Source organism: Sylvia atricapilla, chromosome 3, assembly GCF_009819655.1.
Source record: "Sylvia atricapilla isolate bSylAtr1 chromosome 3, bSylAtr1.pri, whole genome shotgun sequence".
Classification (NCBI taxonomy): domain Eukaryota; kingdom Metazoa; phylum Chordata; class Aves; order Passeriformes; family Sylviidae; genus Sylvia; species Sylvia atricapilla.
In genome coordinates, this window is record NC_089142.1 from 83,974,630 (window position 1) to 83,998,180 (window position 23,551).

General features: G+C 40.1%; 1 protein-coding gene across 1 annotated transcript in view; it reads left to right on the forward strand.

Moving 5' to 3' along the window:
* The window catches only part of GLP1R (glucagon like peptide 1 receptor), an 84,098-nt gene that overhangs the window by 22,704 nt on the left and 37,843 nt on the right, over positions 1–23,551 (forward strand). Inside the window, 2 exon segments of the mRNA XM_066316023.1 lie at positions 4,841–4,937; positions 6,188–6,298. Of these exon segments, the coding sequence (XP_066172120.1) occupies positions 4,841–4,937; positions 6,188–6,298 (208 nt within the window).

Sequence of the window (23,551 nt, forward strand, 5' to 3'; positions counted from 1 at the left end):
CCAGAATATCTTTGGTCTTCAAGAAGCATTGTACTTGAAGGACTGATCCTCAACAGGATTGTTTTGTCATGGGGTGAACAGTGAGTCAAAGGACTCTGTTCTACCAAGTTCAGTACAGTACATTTCAGTAAAGCTTTAGATACTGTCTCTTGGTGGGATCCTTTTGGACAAAATGTCCAGCACACAACTGGATAAACACATCATGCAATAGGTGAGCAGCTGGTTCACGGGTTGGGCACAAAGTTTTATAGGGAATGGGCTGACATCTGACTGGGGACCTGCCACTAGTGGGGTTCTGCAGGGCTCTATCTTAGCTCCTATGCTCTTCAACATCTTCAAAAACACCTTGGACACAGGATTGGAAGGGACACTAAGGAAGTTTGCTGATAGTACAAAACTGGGAGGAGCTGTTGACTCGCTTGAAGTCAGAGAGGCCCTGCAGAGAGACCTCGACAAGTCAGAGGGCTGGGCAATCACCAACCACATGTAGTTCAGCAAGGGAAGGTGCTGGATTCTGCTCCTGGAATGGGGCAACTCTGGATGTAGGGACAGACTGGAGAATGAGATGCTGGAAAGCAGTGCTATGGAAAGGAACCCAGGGGTCCTGGTTGATAGCAAATTGAACATGAGTCAGCAGTGCCCTGGCAGCCAGGAGGGCCAGACACATCCTGGGGTGCATCAGGCACAGCATCACCAGCCAGGCAAGAGTGGGTATTGTCCTGCTCTGCTCTGTGCTGGTGTACTGATATATAAACCTATAGCTTATGTTACCTAAGTGATGATTTAATGAGATCTGTATTATACCAGAAAGAATGTTAAGAGTCAGAAGGAGCATATGGCTTGTAATGTGTAATCATCACATATCTTAGAGTTAGTTGCTGTGCTGATTCTGAGCACAATAGCCTTGAAATAATGTGTTCCATTGGGCTTTTCAGAAAGCAACTCACTAGTGCCCTTCTGAACTAAAAGACAGTAAATATAATCTGAACCCTCCTCTCACAAGGTAGATATGCCAGAATTACTGTCCAAGGGAAGAATACCAAGGCTGTGCCAAACTGTTTTGCAGTGCTTGGTTCCTTATTGTTTGCTTTTGAAGATTCACAATAGCAATTTGGAGGTCCCAGTGGTTGTAATGTTACACATGAGCCTTTAGCAGCAAGGCCGTGTCTTGCTTGTTATCCTGAAATATTAAAAACATGAAAAAGTTGTAGCATAAGTGGTCCCGTTTAAAAACAGAAAAGCAAAGACAAAGGAAATACAAATGTAAGGGAGAATTTTCATTCTGTTGCATGTGAGACCTTATATGTGGTGGTGGGAGAAGAGAGAAGATTCCAGGGGTCACTAGTTGACTCTGAAGCTCTGAGAACTTTCCTTTCCACTTTAATTCCATTTCATGGTACATTTTGCCTGGAGGCTTATACCCTGTGTGCTCAGATTTCACTGTATTAGAATATTGCTTTTGTGGCATTGATCCCCTTTGATCTGTGTGGATGCTTTTTTTTTGTTTCAGCAGGAATAGTTTTAAATATGTTGAAAAGTGATTAAAATGTTTTTTGCAGTAGAGCCTAGGAAGACAAATGATTGCTGTAGAAAGAGGCTTTCCTGTGAAGGTGTTAGGGATTTGTAAGGAATTCTGACTTCAGACTGTTAAATCTGCTAATTTACGGTTTGCTCACTAGAGATTATTTGTACTTAATTGTATAAGTACACTGAGATGCTCCCAGTCTGTCCTCTTGACTGTCCTAATTTTTCTTCATTTGTTTCATGCCCCTTAGGCTGTACTGTCACTCATCTCCATCATGTCTTTCATCCACTCATGCCTTTTGACTTTTCCACCTTAACCAGTCAACTGTTTCCATCTTCTCCTCTGCTATCCTTCCATGATATATTTTCACAGCAAAACTACTGCTGTTTATCCACCCATGGCTGAATATAACAGGAAAAAAAAAAAACAAAAAACAAAAAACAAAAAAAACAAAAACCCTAAGCAAACCCACAACTACATGCTTTCAGCAATGAAAACAGTTCTGAGTTCAACAAAGCTAGACATTTTCTATTTACTCCAAATTTTACGTACTGACCCAGGATGCTTGGCCTTGTTTATTTCATTTAGTGCTTTGTTGCAGAAGGATTTAAATAACTTCCCAAGAAAATACAGTATCTTGAATTTTGATAACTACTCACGTGGTAAATCTGTGGCTCTGTGTAATTTGTGATTCTTGTTTGTGTGAGCCATAAGCTCTGAGGAATAGAAAGTAGCATATATTAAAATCAAGTTGAAGTCAATTTGTCTGATATCAAACCACAGTATTTAGCTGAATCACAGTGAACTATTGCATAGAGAGAATGAATTATGTAGTCTTAGAATTTAATTTGATTGTCTTATTGAACAAACTATAGATAATAGAAAACTGTCTACCAAATAGGTCATCTCCACAGAAAGGCATGTCTAATTATTTCACTCTTACAGTTTGCTAATCTCCTTCTTGGAGTTGTATTTTCACATTATGAAAAACCAGTATAAGTAAAATGGTTTTACTTTTTCATTAAATTATGGGGTAGAGGCTTGCTTTTAAGCTGTAGTTAGAGCTGGTTGTTCCTGCATTCATGAAGGCAGTAAATGAAAGCTTGATATGGAAAAATTACTTGAAGGCTTCCTGACTTCAAAAGAGCTACTTTTCTTAGTGTTTGCGGTTTTAGGGTATTGCCAGGATATTTTAAAAGGTAGTGTTGTTTCTAAATGAAACTCTGTATGCATCTGTATGTTTTAATGATTTTAAAAGCTGAGTTTGGATTAACTTGATGTCGTCATTAAGATGCTTGATCAATAGTTACTTTTTAGGAAGATGTATGATGTTTAGTAACTTCTGGAATTATAATTTAAGAATTCATCCCAAAAGACGTTCCTTTTAATTCCTTTATGAGAGTGTTAACCTGGTGATGAGAGGATAGTGAAACAGTCTTGTGTAACTTCAATTTACCACCGTTGTAAAATGAAGACCTTTATATGATTCTCTGATTCTAAAATATATATAACATAAAAGTTACTTTGTAAAGGTGGCTTGAGAGAAACTTAAGCTTGAAAACTGATTCTCTCCCTGTATTCAGGTTATCTGTCATTACTCAGCCTACATGGATATGTAAATGGCATTTTAGTTACTGATTATCTGTTTCTCTACACACACCTGTAGATCTAATTTAGGTGATGTTTTCTTTCCCCTTCAGGCATGTTGAACATAGATCACTGTGCTACAGGTTTGTTTTTCCATTCAGTAGAATCCATTTGTTTTACAATAGACAGACTTCACAGCATTTATTGGCATAGATAAGGTGATTTAAATCAGGCAAACAGGGTCAGAGTTTCCAAGATCCATAGGCTTGTGCTTGTTTTGACTTCATGAGGGAGCTGAATAAATTTTTCTAAAATTATGGCCGTGAGACCCTAGCTACAATTAGGTACTCTTGAAACACAACACAGGTAATTTAGTAAATGATGTACTTTTTATCACATGTGCAAGACCACATTTGTAATTAAATGTAGTATGTTAATCCAGACAGAAGCATTATGCATCTGGTGCTTGGTTTATTTCTTTTCAAATGGGTTTTTAATTGGAAGGCTAAAAAGAAGACTTGAGAGGTCTTTTCTGTTCTTTTATACCAAAGTGATTGCACTGATGTCTAAATTTTAATAGTATTGGTTGTAGTGGACAGGATTCAGTTTGACTTTCCTGAAATACAGTAGAGTCTTACAATTACTACTTCATCTAAAAATAATTCTTCTCATACTCTAGTTTTGTTCTAACCATCTGGAAAAGGTTTAGAAGCACAAAGGGAAAATAAAAATTAACACTTGAAGCTGGGAGGGTAGAACTGCAAGGATTATTTACCCTCATGCTTCACTAAATGAACTGATTGACATCTGTGATTAAATGAACTTCCTTCCACTCAGCAGCATTAGTGTGTTGTACCATTAGGGTCGTGCTGTTGATTGTATGTCTGAGACATCCATGGGGCTTTGTCTGGAAAAAGAAGGCTGAGTTACCTGCATTGTTGATAATTTTCAGCCTCCTAATCCGGATATTTAAACTTGGTTTATACAAATACAAAGAGGAGGGAGAAGGAGGAATGTCACTACTATAATGCAGTGAGTACAACTGGATCTCTGTGAGCCAGGTAGAACATCTGCTAGGGTTGAGTGAGCAGCCAGCCCTGAGTTAGCTGCTCACTCTAATAATAGCTAATTTCCTTTGTCCTTAGATCAAGTTTGTACGTACTTTTCCCTTGCACCCTCACTACTTGGGGTAGCTGATGGTAGAAGCAGAAGCCTGTCAAAATGCGCAAAAAGGAGGCTCCACATCTTTCTGCAGTTGCAGGAAAATATACAGGTTGCAGGGAAAAGCGGTTCATCAAAGATAAAAAGGTTGGAAAAGCTTTCATCCACATTTTGGAAGAATGCTTGGGGAATATCCACTGAATGCAGTGAATTAACTTGTTCTCATTTATGGGAAAGCAGAAATACTGCTGTTGGAAAGAAAACCTCTACTAATAAAGGACTTACTGCTGTCCCTGTCTTTTCATGAGCTAATAAATCACACAACTGGGAATGTTCAAGAGAGCAAGGTTAACTCAATGTGGGTTTCAGTGAGTTTGTGGGGTTTTTGTTTCCTTGTGGTACAAATAGAAGGAGATTTTTTGGTTGAAATTAGGCAAATACATAGCATCATCTTGTACCTTTGTGATAAGCAGTGCTGTTCTGGCTTTTTGTAGTCATTTTCAGTTGCCTACTCATTCTGCACGTTTAAATCCCTGCAATGTCTAAGATTTGTGATTTCTCTTTCAGAGTTCAGATGGTTCCCTTTCTGAGGTTGTGCAGAAATGGAAGGAGTATCAGCTCCAGTGTCAGAAATTCTTGTATGAGACACCCCCCATTGCGGCAGGTAAGCTGATTTGGTAGGGATAGGATGCTTTAATTTTTAAAATGCATGATAACAGTAGCAAGGGAGTGATTATGTACTTGAAAATACTTCTTTCTGGTCCATTGCTTCTTTATCCCATTTGCTCCTGCCTGCTCTCTGTGGGGCTCTTCCCTCTGCTGACGGAAGTGTTTTATGGAACAATTTCATTGTAAAGATGTTTGTCCTTAGGCCCAGAGTGTTGCATAGTGGCAAGTGGTAGCTGTGCCATATCAAACAGCCACTAATGTAATAGACCTCAAATTTCTTTAGGGGTCAAGGTGTTAGGGAATGTGGGACCATGCTGTTCACGTTGAACTAGGAGTTTGTGGGTTGTAAAGTTGGTATAAATTATTCTGAGTCTTGTAAAATGCTGAAATGGCTTTAGAAAAAAAGGCAAGTGACTTTAGGAGAATGTAGCTTGTCTTAGTGTTTGAGCTGCTGTAATGTGCTGAGAGCATCTGGGGTATGCCAGCATCATGGTGTTTAGAGAACAAATGGTGACTTGTCAATAATGCTCACAATTGGACACCATGCAGCCTCTCCTCTGTTTCAGTGCTTTTGTGACACACTGAAGATGTGTCTAAAGTTGTGCCTCTGAAGAATTATTTCAAAACTGTTAATATTCAATGGCTTAACTACATTATTATGTGCGAGTGAGAGCAGCAGCTGATGACAATGGCAGGGATACATTCATCTCCCTCTATTGCATTATTCCGTTGAGCAGTTGAGGGCTGCCCTCTAAGAATGACAGTTTAATGAATCTGAAGTTGAAGTATTCTCATGTTGATTAAACTGTAATGCAAAGTTATGGTTGTGTGCGAGTATTTCATTGGTGGACCTATATATTAGGGTAGACTTTTCAACTGCATGAATTTGAATCATTCTGAGGAATTATTATCTTTAGTGTTCATAGCAAAAATGATTTTAAATTAAACTGTGACAAGTAAGGGTGTAAAAAAAAAAAAAAGATAAATTAATACTATTCCATTACTTTCTTGTCTGTTGATTCAGTGTAAGACCCTAATCTGTACCTTAGTTCCTCCCTGAAACAACAGTTTCCTTTGTGAAGATAAATTCACTCTTCTGGATAAATAAATGTTTCATAATTCCACATCAGACCTTAAATGTGTGTATTTCCTTTAATATTCTGTTTTTCTCTTTTTTCCTTCTTGCTGTATTAGTACAAGGCAGTGGCATGAAACTCCCTTCTCCTCCCTTCTCTCTCTCTGCAGAAGGCAAGTTCTGCAACAGAACATTTGATGATTATGCCTGCTGGCCAGATGGACTGCCTGGCACCTATGTGAATGTTAGCTGCCCCTGGTATCTTCCCTGGGCTAATGCAGGTAAGAGCCTTTCCTTATAGTCACAGATTTAAACCAATGCTATTTTCTTTGCCCAGTCTTAGCAAGGACAAGATTGGCTTAAATGTCTGTGAGTGCAGTCAGTTCTCTGTAACATAAAAATAGGGATGGATATTAGTATGGTGCATTCTTTGTCTCTGTTCAGCAGGAAATGACAATTAGAGAATAGACTTCTTAAAGGTTACATTTGGATATTTTTTGCTCTCATCTAGTTTTGCTGCTTGGATAGTGGTGACTATTAATAACTTAGCTCTGTATGCTTGCTGAAGGCTATCTAACAATGATAATGGCTTAGTTGGAGAACAGAGATAAAAGTCACAAAGGTAACTGGTACATTGTCCTGTAGAAGATACAGAAAGAAAAGTCTAAAGTCAAAGTGTTTTGTGCTGCTTCCTGAGATAGACTTCTCAAAACACTGTGAGATGAAGGCATTTGCAGTGGTTGCAAAGACTTCTATCAAGGACTGAATGCCACTTTTGCATTTTACACTCTGGTGTGCATGTACACTTGAAGACAAGGTGTATTAGATCCTTTGTCTAGCATCCCATCTTTCAGACCAGTGACTTGTACAGCTTGTTCTTTGTGAAGACCTTTCTATGCTTGGAAGACTAAATGAAACAGTTTATTAGCCAGCTATGGTGGTGTGGAGAATTGGCTTTGGCCTCTGTTAAAGGACAGAGGATATTAGTTAATGAGGATCTATAATCCTGATTGATGGGTGCAAAGTGTATGGTGAACATGTTGTAGTGGTACAGAGAGGCATCAGGAATGACAGAGAAGGGATGAGATAGTCAGAGATTACTTGTAAGTTTTGCATAGTGTGGGACCTGGACATAATACAAATAGCATGAAATAAGGGATGGAGATGATATTGGATCTGGCTGAGTTGGAGGTGACTTTCTTCACAATTGCCCTTGCTCAGCATCAAAGCACTCAATCCAAGCTCTGCCTGAGGCCAGCAAGTCTGGGGGTCTGCATGGGGTTGGGAGATAACATAAATGGGACAGCTGAGCTGATCTGACTAAAGGAATATTCCTGCTCTGTGATGTGGTTGGCAGTAAAGCTCAGGGAAATGGGGAAGAAGTAAGTAGAGGCATTCATGATGGTGTTTGTCTTCCCACATAATGGTTATTTGCGCTGAGGCCCTGCTTTCCAAGAAGTGGCTGGATGTCTGCCTGCTAATGGGAGGCAGTGAATAAATTCCTTATTTTGCTTTACTTGCATGTGCAGCTTTTGCTCTTTTATTAAACTGTCATCATCTTGAAGGGTTGATGGGGTGCACGTGTTTAAATTCCGACAATTAAATCAAAATGTCACCACAACACTGACAAAGGCTAAGAATTTACGCACACAACAGTACTACACCCCTTGGCCCTTCACCACTTTACAACCACAAAGGATTCCCTGTAGCTGTTACGCTCTGTGGCAACATCCAGCCAGTCCCAGTTTTTCCCATTACATCTCCTGGTTACTTACTTAATCTTTACTGAGAAGATATTACACCTTACTTTTTTTCTCCCATCCTGTTGAGGAGGGAAAGCAGCTAGGGCTATGTTTGGAAGCCCACCAGTCAGTTTACCTCATTGTCCCTGGTCTGGGGCAAATTTGGGAGGAAACCTCTGAATGGGGTTCCTCTGAAGAGCAAACCCAAACGGCCCCACCCCCAGCTGGTCCGGGAAAAAGAATTTCCTCAGAGAAAAGTGGAAAAAACTATTCATTTAACAAACAAAATGCCCACAAGCATGAGGAATGAAAAAATATGAAACAGTAAAACCTCTCGCTGCTCCAAAGAGAGATGGCAAAACTGAGGAAGTCCTTGCCAGGAGTCAACTCGGCTCTCTCAGTCTCTTATCAGTCCCAGTCCCTTCGGTGCTGGAAAATGCTGAGGTCCAGGCCCTGGTAGGCCACAGCTGCCAGATCCTGGTCCTTCTCTGGATTTTCAGTTCAGGGCAGATTTAAACAATCCCAAGAAAAAGGAAAAAAACACTCCAGGAAACTTCTTTGTCTCAGCTACCTAAACTAACTAAAAAGAAAAAAAAAAACCTCTCTGGCCACTGTCCATGTATCCGATGAACACGCGGTCCCCAGGCAGAGAAAGAAGAATGTGGAGGAGTGAACACCGTTTTCAAATCAAGCTGAGTGCTTCTTCTTTCCCTGCTTCATTCTCGGAACCACTCTTAAAGGTACAGAGCACAACATACAGCACACACAGAACAGAGGATTGGGGATACAGGCATCAGAGTCACCCTAGGATACTCAGCCACCATGGAAGCCCAGGGGCTGTGAAGAAATCTCTGCCCTGGTGCCTGCAGCATCTCCTCACCTCCATCTTCTATGACCTTAGTGCTCTGCACAGGGCTGTTTCTCACACTTCTTTTCTCACCCCTCACTTCCAGGCAGTGTTTAGTTCTTTCTTGCATATGTCTTGCCTGAGGTGCCATGGTCTAGTTGATAAGGTGGTGTTAGATCATAGGTTGGACTCGATGATCTCAAAGGTCTTTTTGAACCTAGCTGATTCTGTGATCTTGGCTGACGGGCTCAGCTGTGCCCTGCAGTGGATCTTTGGAGCCAATCAGGTCCAGCATGGGACAACTCAGCCTCTCCTTGCGGAGGACACCCTTGGTTACCTCTTCAGCCTTGCCTGCTTTCCTAAGTGACTTCAGAAGTTAAAATGCTGTTTGCTAATCTTCCTCTGGTTATTAAAGATGTTATGCTTTTGGAGTGGATAAACAAGGTTTTTCAAATGTATGAAATGAATATTTACTTCATATTTAACATAAAATGATTGGATACTGCAGATTTTTTTTCCAATAATGCTTTTCTGTCTGGATACTTAAAACTCTTCACAGACTTTAACTTTTCCTCTAAACTTGTTTACTTTCGGTCTTTAAGACCCTGGACTTCCAACTGCTCTTGAAACCACTGCTGGAAAAAGCCATGGTTTAATGCAATACTGCAGGTTAATAAATTACTTGAATGTGCAATATCTTTCATACTTTTGGAAATAAGTTTTTTATAAAATTAATTGTCCTGAAAATGGTGTTTGTTTCAGTGAAAAGAAGAGCAGCATTCTGTAAACTCCTTGCTGGGGAGAATTGCAAAATACTTCAGAAAATCATTAAACCTTTGGATGTGTTCCCTTGTTGAGCAAATTGTGGATATACTTCAACCTCTGTTTCATCAGCGAGGAATAGGAATGGAACAAGGAGGCCTTTCACTGTCCAATATAAAACAAGAAGTTTGTATCAGTGCCAGGTGTGCAATTTAGGAGCCTGAATTACCATGACCTGGTAGTATTCTGTGACATCTTGTGGAGTCGTGTTCAAAGTGAATGCTAATGAGATGCTGTGATGAAGAGGTAATGTCTTTGTAGAAGATCTGGAGCAATAGTAAATTGAACACCCTGTGATTTAGAGTGGTCACTAAACACATTCATTACTTAATCTTACTTAGCCGCCCCCTACTTGGAACTTGAAAAAGATTCTAGCACTGCAGGACTTTCATCTCATCACCTACTGGAAATAGGGAGGAGGAAAAGATGAGACATTGTTTGGGAAGTATCTTCAAAACATGTTCAGGGAAGGTGGTCATCAAGTACAAAGTGCTTCAGCCAAGCATACTCAAATATTTAAGGTTGCTGCTCCCTTGACTAGGAGTCAGGTTTTCAAGTTTGTAGAAAGTTTGCTGGGGTATACCCTCAGAAATCCCCTGGGAATTGAGTCACTGGAAACCAAGTGTTGCTTATGATGGGGTACTGAAATGGAGAAAGCATTGAGTTTAAGTCTCTTCATGACTTAACCACTTCTGGATAAAAATGTAGATGAGCTGGAAGCAGGGAAAGGTGATCCAGAAAGCATGCACTGGTAATTAAAGGATAGCATTTGGAAAGCCATAGCCCACCCAGAATCTTGTCAAGTGAGATGAAGAGCAACAAAAGGGGCTTCTAAACAGAAAACTTCTAATCCAAGTCTCCAGCAACTGGTGGGATGTACAGACAAGTGCTGAATGAGCTGATTAACACTGCTGTGAGGTAACTTTTGAGTATCTTTGAAAGGTCATGGCTATTGAGGGAGATTCCTGCAATTGTCACCACTCTGTTCAAGAAGTGCAAGGAGGCAAGTCTGGGGAATTACAGACTACTGGCCTTCTGTTGGTCCCCCTGCAAGTAGCTGAACAAGCAATCCTGGAAACAGTTTCCAAGCACTTAAAGGACAAGAAGGTGATTAGGAGTAGTCAGCACGGGTTTATGAAGGTGAAATCCTGCATGATAAACCCAGTAAGAGGACTAGCCTGCTGGGAGAAGCAAGCCCCTCCTGCAAGGGGGGAGCAATGGAGGGGTTCATCTTGACTTAAGTAAGACTTTTGACATAGGTTCCCATAACATCCCCCTTGACAAACTGATGAGGTGTGGATTAGACAAAAGGCTGAAAAAATGGACTGACAGGCACCCTGTGAGTTTCTGCCCCTGGGGAGGAATAGTTGTGTGTTTCAGTGCTGACTGGCTAGAAAGCAACTTTGCAGAAAAGGCCTTGGAGGTACTGGTGGACACCAAGCTCAGCATGAGCAGCAATGTGCCCTTGAGGCAAAGGACACCAGTGGCTTCCTGGGCTGTAACTGGAAAGAATTAGTGGCAGCTCAAAAGGGGGATGATCCTTCCCCTCTACTTTGAGGAGTGACACATCTGGTATGCTTTGTCCATTTCTGGGCTCCCCAGCATGAGAGAGATGTGGGCTTTAACAGGTCCAGCAAATTACTGTAGAGTTTATTGAGGAATGGGAGTGTCTCTCTTATGAGGTGAGACTGAGAAAGCTGGTGTTCTTCAGCCTGAAGAAGGCCTCGGGAGATCTTATCAATGTGTATGCTCACATATTGAAATACAGAAAATTTCCTTTAAATGTGATTATTTTACAGTGAGGTTGGTAAAATACCTATCATAGGTGACCCAGAGAGGTTTTGGAGTCTCTGTCCTTGAAGAAAGATGATCATAGCCTGACTAGACATGAACCCGAGCAACTTGCCCTAGTTCCTTGCTGTTTTAGGAAATATCCAGTCTCAATCCAATGTTGACTGTTTTGTGATTCTCTGCTTCTGTTAATTTCTTTTATATAAAATAAGTTTTGGTAACCAATTTTTGTCAGGTGTTACAAATTTCTGTTGGTGTCAGCTGGAATATGAGATGGGGAGAATTTGCGTGGTAAATGTTTGGAAAACTGGAGAGTTTCTCGGGGAATTACAAGTTTTGTGAACTATAATAGCTTTATGTAGTTATTATAAAAAAGCTTCAATAGCTTTTGCTGTTTGTATACCACTCTTATCCTAGTGGCTGTCAGTCTCGAGCCTGCCCTTCTGTAAATCTCAACAGCAGATGTGGCCCAGCAGGTTGCCTAGCAGAGTGGCAAGCTGAAAATGGTATAAAAAACTTTTTACAGGCTCAGCAGGTGTGTGCTGTGTCACTAGTCCGACTGCACAGGATATCAGCCTGTTCTTGTCCCTGTGTGATGCCACAGAGCTGCTCACTGAGGTGTGACATTCTTGCTTGTTTAATGTGAATCCCTGTCTGCATTGTGGGCATGGTTCAGCAGTAGTGCTTTCTTCAGCTCTTTGGATTGCTCATTTATCTCAGGGCACAAGAGCAACTGCAGGGAGATGGGAATCTGTTCATTGAGAAACTTGAGAGCTAATCTGGTGTTCAGAGCTGTGTGCCTATTCAGATTTATGTGCATACAGGGACTCAAGACCGGCCTTTTGCCAGACAAAGCTATCCATGATGGGCTTACAGGTCTTTTGTGCTAAGGAATATGTGCATTTGCAAAGATTACATCCCTTATGATTGCAATGTTTATCCTCAACCCTTTTTGGAAATGCTGCTTGCAAAGGCAGCCGATAAAGTACAGCAGAGACAATCAATACTGTCCCACTTGTGTCAGATCTCTTTAGAAATGCTGAGACTGAGACTTTTTTGTTGTGTTACCTAGCAGGTGTGTCAGCATCCCTGAAAGAGTCACTATTGGCATGCTGTCTGCAAGGATGGACTCTGAGGGCTGGGTATCTGTTCACGACTATTGAATAGAAAAAAGATCACAACTTTAGACTAAGATTATATGCTTGAAACCATGAATGCCTGTACTGCTACAGAGGGTTTTTTGTGACAGGCAAGTAAATTAAACCTGAATTTTAAAAGGACTTTTTATTATAGGTTGCACTGAAATAGTGGGTATTCATTTGTGGATGTACTTTTGACAGGTACTCTTAAGGTTGGGTTGTTTTCTCTCTCTTCAGTAGCACTGCACTGCTGTCATTTTTTCATCTGTAGCTATGAAGCAAACTAGATGGGAAATTTCACCCAGTTAAGATGTGGGGATGTCTCCTCATTTTTCTGAGTCTTTTTTTTTTTCCTTCTCTCATGTAGATCAGTTTCCAGATCGGTAATTTCAGCTGCATTAGCATTCATCTACTTCAAGTATATTGGTTGTTTTATTATTTCCTTAAAAGCAAATTATGAAATGACAATATTATGGGTGTCTGGGTAATCAGTATTCCCCTAAAGCCAAAGTATAGCTGAGGTTTAGAGTAGCCTCTGCTTTGATGCAGGTTAAATCATTGTCACTGGAATGAGAAATAGGTGGCTGATGTGTCTCACAGCACAGGGATTGGTATCCTAGCTAGTGAGGAGCCCAGAAACTGCTGGGCTGCAGCTACATTGCAGGAGTTCATAAAGTCATCTGTGTCCTTGAAAGCCATATGAAATAGATTTGTGCATGTAGTAAGGGAGCTCTTCCTTGCTTCTTGACAGCAAAGAAGCAGGATTGTTGGGGCAAATGGAACGTGGAAGATAATCTAATTTTGGTCAAACAAAGTATTCTGTTCAGGGCTCTGTAGGGAAATTCTTAAATTTTCTTTGGGAAGATCTGGTTTTCAAGTATTATTTTGAAATGCTTTGAAAATACAGAGTGAAATGTATAGATTATCAAAACAAGCACATGCTTAACTTCTGCATGGCTTGCTTCCTTGCCCCACTAAAAAAGCCCAAACCAAAGCAGAGTTGTTTGTTGTTGTTGTTGTTTTTGGCCTGCTTCTACATCTTTGAAAGAGCAAACTACAGAAGTTTCTCAAATCTGTGCAAGCTATTTCACTCTAGCTCTGTTTGGCTTTTATTTATTCTTATGCAACCCCCACTCAGGGCAGGTCTTTGTGGGGAGATGCTGTAGTAGCAGGAGGGAGGTTATTGTTAAATGAACTTGTTCTGCAAAGTTGCCAGCACAGATCTTGGCCCGCAGCCAGAGCTTGTTGGAGACAAATTTTTTATACTTGTGGCTGACAGTGTTGAAGCTTTTGCTCTTGTATGTGAAGCCCACTCAGGTTATGAGAGCATTGAAGTTACACCAGGTAAACTTTGCACACCTTGCTATCCGCATTGTAGTTGGAGAGATAAGAACAAGTTCTAGGGCCATAGCTGTCTCAGAGCCCAATCAGTGCAGAAGCTCTGAGGGAAGCAGTAGGGGCTCCTTTAAGGGACGACGGGCACCTTGCCTCACTGTCACTGGCTGTGTGTTTTTCCTTGTTACCTTCTCATAATTGAAGGCCAGCTGCCAGTAACACCATGTGGATTTGGAGACTGTGGAGCTGCACAATTCATCTTGCAATTATGCCTCCTCTGGGGTTCTGATATTTTATTGTTTAATAGCACTAAATCCTTTTTAATTAAAAAAAACCTTCCAGAGGTACCGGTTTTCAACAAGAATTATGTGAACAGTAGCCACATCAGTTGCTCCTATATGCACTGGGCTGCACCAAGGCTGGCTGCATTAACACAGATGTGTCCGTTGCTCAGATCTCCACTCAAAATCTGAAGTCTTTAAATGTTTTTATTTCAGCTTAGAATCTGTCTCTAGTTTTGAGGGGTCTGGCACTTGAATTAGTTTGGTGCCAGTCTGTATCTTTGTTGGTATCTTGCTATGGCACAGTAGTGAATTTTGAAGCAACCCCTGATTGTGCTGCTTGCTGAGACTTACTTAGTTTGAGCAGCTTTAGTGTCTGTTTCTTTGGAGGAAACTAAACCAGAAGCTGTGCCCCAGGAGTACACTGGATTCTCTTCAGTCCTGGAAGGAGGTGTAAGACCTAACAATTTGGCTGTACCACTATGAAGTCTTCCAGAACAACCATACACGGGCCCTTGGAGGACTTCTGCACTACCCAGATCTCATTAAATTGTAGTGGTTTTTGTGCCAGGTAAAGGGCCAGATGGCTCATATGCCTTAACTGATGTTGTCCATGTGGCCTCAGTGCTTTGTAGCTCCCTATGCTCTCTGACCTAGTTTGAAATAGTTTACTTTGTTTACCTAATAACTTCTGTTGTCATTCACCTTTGCTTGAATCACTTGTCTCCTATAACTCACTTTATTATCTGTATTATTCTTGTTTTACTATGTTATGTGTTGCAGTGGTGACACCTGCTCCTTTGTTCTCCCAGATCATCAGGTAAAGTACAGCCTGGGGACCCCTGGAAACAACATTGGTTTCCAGCCTGTGACGTGAGAGACCTGAAAGTCTCTCTGGTGGCAGACTAACCCAGCAGTAATACCCGATGACCTCTGATAGGAACCTTGTGGCAGCCTCTGGCTAGTACTGATAGAGTCAGTCTGATTAAATTGTGGCGCTATCTGGCACCACAGCTGTACTTCACACAATAATTTTGCCCAATCACAGAGATTGGATGAGCTGAGCTTCATGTGGGGGTGTGGAAATGCAGAGATCAGACAGGGTTGCTGCTCCAGACTACTGTCAATTGCAAGGATATATCAAGGTCTGATCTTTCTCATTTCCCCCTGCTGTAACCTACATTAGAGACCCTCTTCCAGCACTCCCCATTTTCTCTTTGGTGGCAGAACTTCTTTGCCTGATGTGTCTTTAGACTGGGGCTCTGCATGAGGATGTGGGTGGAAGTGAGGGGTGAGTTTGGAACTCCCAAGTGCTAGAGGTCAGCAGTTTGACCATGAGGATTTTATGCTTGTTTAAACCGATTTCCCTGGGGTTATGAGATACAGACAAATGTTACTGCGATGCAGCAGAGATCATGGAAATTCCTCACCCAGCATTAGTGTGTATTATTTCTGGCTGTTGTTTAAATCATTAATTAAGACCCTCCTTCTTATTGGTGCCTTTCTTTTCCCAAGAGCTGTAGTTGTGCTTACACAATTATGCAATTGTAACTGTCATATACAGCAATACTGCAGATTCTATTCCCTGCTGTACAGACAGGAAGACCAAGAGTGTTGAAATGAATCCATCTGGTCCCAAACTAAATCCATCTGTGATTGTTGTACCCAGCAAGGAAAAGAGCTCAGAAAGGAAACAACCTTCTTGTGTTTATCAAGGTGTTGCCATGAGTGCTTTGGGTGTGTGGCATGCTATACTGTGACCCAGGTGCGAATCACATATGGACTTCTGCCTCAGCTGGATTTGTGTCATTGTTGCTGAAGTACCTGGGCCATTAGAAAAGCTTCTGCAGCTAGTCTTTTCTTAAATGTGATTTGATATTGCCTTGATATCAAACATGGTCATTCAGGGCTGGTGTTCAAGCATCTGCACTCCTTAGGCATCTGCTGTGCTGCAGGATTAAATCCAATGTCTTGATCCTCTTCCCTTTCCCTGAGTTGCCTGTTTGCACACTGTTCAAACTCAGAGGGGGAGGGAGTTTGCAGACAGAGTGCCATAGTGCCAGCAAGAAGCAAAACCATAAAAAAAGGTGTTTGATTTTGTTTGTGAAACCTCCTATGGATAGCAGTGTTGTGACAGTGAAGCTCTAATGTCGCCTGCGCAAAGCAGACCAAAAAGCTATATTGCTGTCTAGAGGGCTCTGTGGAAAACCCTACAGCTGAGGAGGCAGGCGTTTGTATGAGAGTTTTCCTTCAGACAGTTTCTGAAGTTATAGCCATGGCAGGAACGTTTGGTTCAAGAGACCAAGTTAAACCTTGTCTGGTTTCATCTGTCTCACTTTTTGTTTAATCATCCAGCTTCTCAGTTTGAGATGGTCTTTTAAAACCAAGACAGCAGATGTCTTTGTGAGTGCATAGTTAAAGTACCTGCTGGTCTTCTTGCATGCAAGACAATAAATTTCACTTCAAATATTGGATACTCTGAAGATGATTAGACATTTATTAAATTTCTTCCCTTCTTTGCTTTAATAAAACTAAGCTTCTAGAAAGTTCTCCATAATGCTGAAAAGGGGTGTTATCTTTTTTCAGTGAAAAATGTTTCTTTGCATTTTCTAACCCATAAGCAATTCAGAATTTATATTTCCTTGCACCAGAAGCTGTCTCAAACTAATTGACAATTTCAGTTTGCTTAAAGTAATAATAATAATAAAAAAATCTTAGTCTTTCGAGTTCACCTCTGCCTCTGTCTGTCAGTCTCCATATGTTAGTATACCAGAGAACTCTCAAACATATGTTGCTCATCTCAAGGGTAGATATAGGGGCTGTTGGCACAAATAATTTTTTAAATCATTAACAGATAGATGTTATTAATATGCATTTATTTTGGGCCACATGGCGATGCTATTCTCCGTTTTATCATTTTTGCTTAAGCAAAAGAAACAGCTTTTTAAATAAGCTACTACAGATTGAGGTACATATAATAGAGCAGTAGTTTATGACCTTCCAGCTGGGCTGAGATGTGACTTTCTGAAGGGACAAAGAAAAGCTTTCTGCTCTGATTCCTCTCCTACTGCAACCAAAATACATCAAATGTGTTACAGGACAGGAAACTTTGCATATGGCCAGATGTTGAAATGTACATGTGTGATGGGAGTATGATATTCATATGTCAGGTATGGATCTGGTCACCTGGGACCTTCTAGGAAGAATTAAAATTTTTGCACTGCTGGACAAGCCTGCTGTAGGATATCAGCTTGCTGCGTCTGTAGGAGTTGGAGCAGTTGGCAGGGCTGTATGTTTTCCAGAAATTTTTTAGTTGTAACTGTATCATGTTTTTGTTTAAAGTAATTCCTTGAAATGCACTGTCAAGGATGTCAAGGCACACCTCAGAAAAGACATAGCTGAACTTCATTTTGTGAGTGCTTGAGACGTTTTGTACAGCTGGTCTGGCCACAAGTAGTGCCTTTCAGTGAGAAATGAACACCCTTAGACCCAGTTGCAAGGAAGAGCTCATCTGCCTCTGTGCCTTGCCCATGCTAGTGTAGCAGGTAGCTAGATATGTTTGAGCTCAACAACTACCTTAGACTTTATCTGTGCTCTCATTACATACTTGCATAACTGAAGTTATTATCTACTTGCTTTTATTAGTTTTCTGTACCAATGCACTCTTAAAACAGAGGTACCTCAAACCTTTCTTCAGGTTACTTACACCTAGAGAACTCGCAGTTTTTATTTGCTGTGCACAAAGAGTAAACTGAACTAATTAAGGGTTTGAATAAACAATAGTGTTTGTGTGTGCTGCATAATTAAATGCCTTGCTGAAAATAGATTATTAACTTTCAGATTACTTAAATGTTGTTAATGAGTAAAATATTGATTGTTTTGAGTTTTTTCACCCCAAGTCCAAGAAGACGTGATAAGACATGAATGCCTAATCTTAGAGCAGCATAGCTGGAGATCAACTTGCCCATGTGGCTCATTGGCTCAGTTCCCTTCTGAGGAATTCGTGACACTTCACCACGGGGATGGGAAAGACTCACATCCAACCTACATGTGTCCTCTCACATAACAGACATGCTTCTGATGTGATAGTGATCTTAAAGGTTATTTCTTTTTTCAATATCCTCAGTTTGGTGAAGATACAACTCAATCTACATATATTTAATTAAATTCTTTATCTAAAGGCAGCTGAGTCTTTGCCTCTTGAAGTTAGCTGCTCTGTGGTTGAAATTTTTTTATAATATTTTTATTTGACAGAGTAGTCCCACAAAAAAATGTGGACTGACTTAAAATGTGTCTGAATATAAGTCTAATTATAGAACATCCTGCCTTTCATGCCATTTCACATATGAAACTTTAACTTGAAAATATGCTAATCTTTACAAGGATTACACTTCTTAATCATGCAAAGAGTTTTATTTGTTTAGCAGTATTATTCTTTTCTACTTGCATGATTTATTGGTGACTTTCCCCTTGAGAGTTTTCTGTCATAGACTAGATTTTCCCTGAGAGACCCAGGTCCCTGCTATGAATTTTGAAAATGTCTAATCCTCTTCAAACATGCTCCAAATGTTACTTGTTAGGATTCCCATACATCACTTCAATTTTTCTTTGCCCAGAAAAGCTTTATTCTTATTCAATGTTTATGAGAGAACTTGGGTACATGACTTGTTTGATGGCAAAAATAATGCTGGTTGATGCCTGGCCAGACTCATATGATTTTCTGGTTCTAATTTACTTTTTGACAATTGGAATGAGCAGAAATGAATTAGGCAAGAAAAGGATCAAGTGCTCATCATCATATTTCCTCTGAAGGTAAAAAGCTGACTTGTGCAAAACCTGCCTGAAGCTTAATGAAGCAGGGCACCAACAATTCCTTTAAACAGAATGAAAGCATGGGTAAGATGTGGAAAATACTGTGTTGGTGTGACTGATGAATGACAGTGGGCCTCTCTAAGTTTTTTTTTTAAATGTAAGGTATCATTGGCAGTGAATATTCAAGGGAAAGGATTGCTCCTTGGCAGGAAAAGGCAAGTTTAAGTCAAAGGGATTTTATGTCCATCCAAATATCTCTCAAGCAATGAAAATTGAATGCAAATGAAAATAGAATTTCGAACTTGGGGAAAATTACCCATATAAGGGTGTAAGAGATTCTCATTTTTAGATCAGGGATAGGTCCAGCTTAGTGTTGGAGGGTAAGAATCATTGAAATTGGTGTAAAGACTGACTTTGCAAAGGAAAGGTAAATCCAGACATACCTGCAGCTTTAGTGGCCTCTAGTCACTATTGAAAAGATGGTGGTTTCCATAATAAAATTGCTGGTCCTTTTTTCCCCCCTTATTTGTAAGATCTTGTATTTAGTATCTTACAGATTTGTAGGACTTGCATATTAAGATTCAACAAATTAGAACTCTGTTTTAAGGGCTGATGTTTTTCAAGAATGTTTTGTTAAAGTCTTATTCTATATTTCAGCATGGATGAGAAAGAGGAGTGTGGCTCCTGTGATACTGGTGCTATCTCTTGCTGCTTGTAGGGATGCATTCCTTGTGTGTAGTTCTTTGCACCTACACTCTGTAGAGGCCTTATCAGTGTGGAGTAGTGTCCCTTTCTCCTGAAATGTGTGACTGTTGAGGCCAGATGTGCTTTTGGTGCATGGGCTGAACAGGGCTTCTTGTGGCCTTGTTGGCTTCATTGATTTTGCCACTCTTCACTGCTTGGAGGAGCTTGGAGTATGACGAGGAAGGCTGAGGAATAGACTGGCAAGAAACGAGATGTAAGAGGCTGGAGTTAGGTTGCAGTTTTTATTTATGGTGGTTCTGGAAAGTGGCAATCCTGAGTAGGAGCTGAGACAGGAATAGGAAAGTCTGAGGGGAAAGGGGGCAACAGTGTGAAGGTAGAGCAGCAGCATAGAACTAAATGTTGCAGCAACAAGAGGGAATGAACCTGGAGAACTAAGGAGAGGAATGCAGTTGGGGGAGAGAAGAATGGTGTGTCTTCAGTCTTTAAAATGGATGAGATGCTTTGTTTTATTTGTTCTACTTTGAAGTATCCACATTTTTTATTTTGTGTAAATAGTGACTAATTCTTGTGGAGTTATAGTTAGCTCTAAATGAAGTTTGATAGTTTGACATAAATTTTATGATATATTTTGCAGGTGTCTATGCTGAAAGTTTCCTATTGTTTAGGATTTTTTTTAATGAGCTTTTTAACTGTCTTGCAAGAGATGATAAATTTAGGATTATTTAATCAGTGGTTCTCTATACCATTGTTTTTGTGGATAACCAAATACCACTAATTTCCATGTTGCCAAAGAGTGACAGTTTGCTTGCAGTACCTGGCTTTTGTTTTAGCCTCCATGTTCTAGAGCTTTTTGTTTTGTGCAGAAGCTGCATAAACCAACCAGTGTTTATTTGCAGGTGTGCATCCCTCTCCTGGCTGTGCATATTTAACATACTAGTTATCTGTTGTCTTTTCTCAAAGTTTTTTTTTGCTTGCTTTAGCTCAGCAAGCATGACGCTAATGATTTCTCTAACTTTTCCCTTTCCTTTTAGCTTGTTTTGAGAGTTTTTTTGCTTATTTTAATAAGGCCTTGGAATATGGGCATAGTAAAATAGATACCTTCCTCTGCCCTAGGAAGACTTTAGTTGTGTGATTTCAGCCTTTTAAGAGAACTTTTTACTGCAGATTTTTTTTTTTTGCATCATTTTAATATCTTCTAATAGGATAGCTTCTATTAATTACATTGTGATCCAATAACTTAAAAAAACAAAACCTCTTAACAGCATTTTTACAAGTTTATTTTACATTAAACTTCCAATCACGTTTGTTGTTGCAATAAATGTATTCTAACCCAGTTTTATTTATTCTGAACAAAACTTTTAATGGTGCTTTTTGGTATCTTACCAAATGTTGACAAAGCTGTGCCATTATCATAAATACTTGTTTTTCATAAGCTGCCTTCTTTTATTGCATTAATTCACATATCTTTTATAGTTCATAAACACCCTGTATTAAACCTGATGCCCACATGCATGCGTGCACTTTTATAATTTTTTTTTAACCTTATTTCAAAAAATTATGTTAGGTTGTCTAGCATAGTTAATGCAGCCTTTTCTTAATACAAGTTCCTCAAATTAAATTGGAGGGTATGCTCTTTTTAGGGTAAAGCTCTGTTAAAAACAATATTCTTTTCCAGAAAGCTGTTTTAATTTTTGAGATACTAACTCATACCCAGTGGTGTATAAATTTGTGCCTTTAGGAATACTTTGTGATTTGGTGTATGGTCTTCCTTACTTCCATAACCTTTTTTGGCCACCATTATGCAAGTAGTTTTTAATTGTGAAGCTATATTTTGTGATTATTTTCTTTTTCACAGATCTTATTCCTTCAGTATGAAGAATGGATTTCCGTGTGAGATGTAGTAAAGGGGGCTCTTCTCTGCAGGATCATTGCCTCATTAACTGGGGAAGTTTGTGTTGAGTGAGGCAAGATATTGCAGAGCTGGCAAGGAGGATCTCTGCACTAGGAGAACTGAATATGCCCATGTAGAACAAATTTTGTGGCTGCATAATTTTCTTTTGCTATAAATGTGACTTTATTACGTTACCAAAATATGGTCTTTATTTTTTGATCATCTCTTAATGCATATGAGCTAATAGCTTTTAGTGTTTATTGGGGAGCTGAATTGTTGGTGGTCTTCGAATGAACCACACAAAAAAGAAAATGATGTATTTGGTATATACTTAATTCAGTTTGCTTAAATATGACTTGCATCTCACAGTATAAGAAAGAGTAATTTCACAATAAATTATCTCCCTCTGTTCTGTGTCCTGAATAAAACCATGAATTCTTTTGGGGAAAAATGTATGACTCTGTATGTAGAAACAATATTATTGGGTGGAACTAGAACTCATGTAAGTAGCTTTAGCTTAACACTTCCTAATTCTTGAATCTTTAGTGCTGTTGTGTTAATGTAATTTCAAAATGAGTACTTTTAAATAAGAATTTATATGCAGGCAATATTCCTTGGGTGATGCCAAACAGCATCATCTCCATCTGCAGTGTCTGTGACTTTTTGCTTTTGATAGCACAGCAGAAGATTCTGGCACTGAGAATTTCCAGGACATGCAGGAGCGTCTGTGCTGCCTTGGGCATGGCCTGTGCTTGGTTGGATCTTCCCTTGCCCTGTGTAAAGGTATCTGTTAGGTCTGCATAAGGTCATGTCAGGTAGTCACTTCAAGTTCTTACGGCAGGAAGAGAGTAATTTTCAGTAGTGTGTATGGTTTAAGTGAGAGGTGGGGAAACAGACTCAGACATCCCTATTGTGAATGTTCCTCATCACTATCTCCTAACTTGAAAGTTCCAAGAATCCCTCCAGCCTTTTCAAATTAAAAGAAACCAAAACACTGCGGGGAAGAAGAGTAACAAGAGGAAAAAGAAAAGAAAATGCATTCACACTCCTTCCAAGAGAGATGTGAGCTTGCACCCACCTAACACCCACCTTTACATGGTGCAAGGGAAGATCCAAGTAAGCAAGCATGGGCTTGGTTTTTGGGGGGTTTTTGTTCTTACAAAAGCAAAGGAGTTAAGATGACTAATACATTATGAGGGAAGAGGAATGGTGGGAAAGAATATCAAATAAAGTACCTGTAGTTAAACTGCCTGTTGAGGTAATATAATTTCAGATTATATGGTGGTAGGCCCAGCACAAAGGAGCACTTTGATAAATGTGATTCTTGGACAGTGGTGCAGGCTGGGGCTCTTCCTGCTCCCTGGAGGCTTCAGGATCAGGCTGTTCCCTTATGTCATGTTTTTAGCTGCATACTCCTAGGCATGAGTCCTGAGTTTAGGATGCCTTTGCAGAAAGCAGCACCAGGACTGGGGCTGAGTGACACTTAGCAGCAGCTTTTGCAGCCAAGAGTGATTCCTTTCAGGGAGCATTGCCCAAGTCACAGAGCTGCTGATGGGGGTGCAACCTCCTAAATTCTGGTAAGATGTTGTCCCCATCAAAGGGCAGGTTGCTCATTTCAGGAACAAGCCAGTCTGTCTTGAAGACTGTAGTGATGCTCTCATACTGCAGAGTCCCTGCTTTATGGAGAAGATTGTTACCTTTTCCAAAACAATTCCCCTGCTGAAAGAAGAGAATGGATGTTAACAGAGGACAGGTCTATAATACTTGACACAGAGCAGACAGACAAAAGTGCAGTCTCTTGTTCTTCTCATTCTCTCATCTCTCTGCCTGAATAGAATTGATTGGCTAGGACATGCTGTAATTTATTTTTACAATGAATAATGTTCCAGTTTATCCTCAGGGACAGTTGGATGAGTAATGTCACACTGACCTTGACACTCTGATGTTGTAAAATGCAGATGAGGTTGGCTGTTTCAAACAGACAAGATATTCAATTTCTTTTAATTTCTAGTAAAAGTGGGGTTAATAAGGAAAAGTTTGTGATATTTTTGCCCATGGTTTCCTTACATTAACGTATTCACCTACTTCTGGGATTTGATTTACAGGTTCACTAGATAGGTGTCATTAGCTTCAATTCTGACTCTCTACCTTTTAGCCACTTACAGAGAC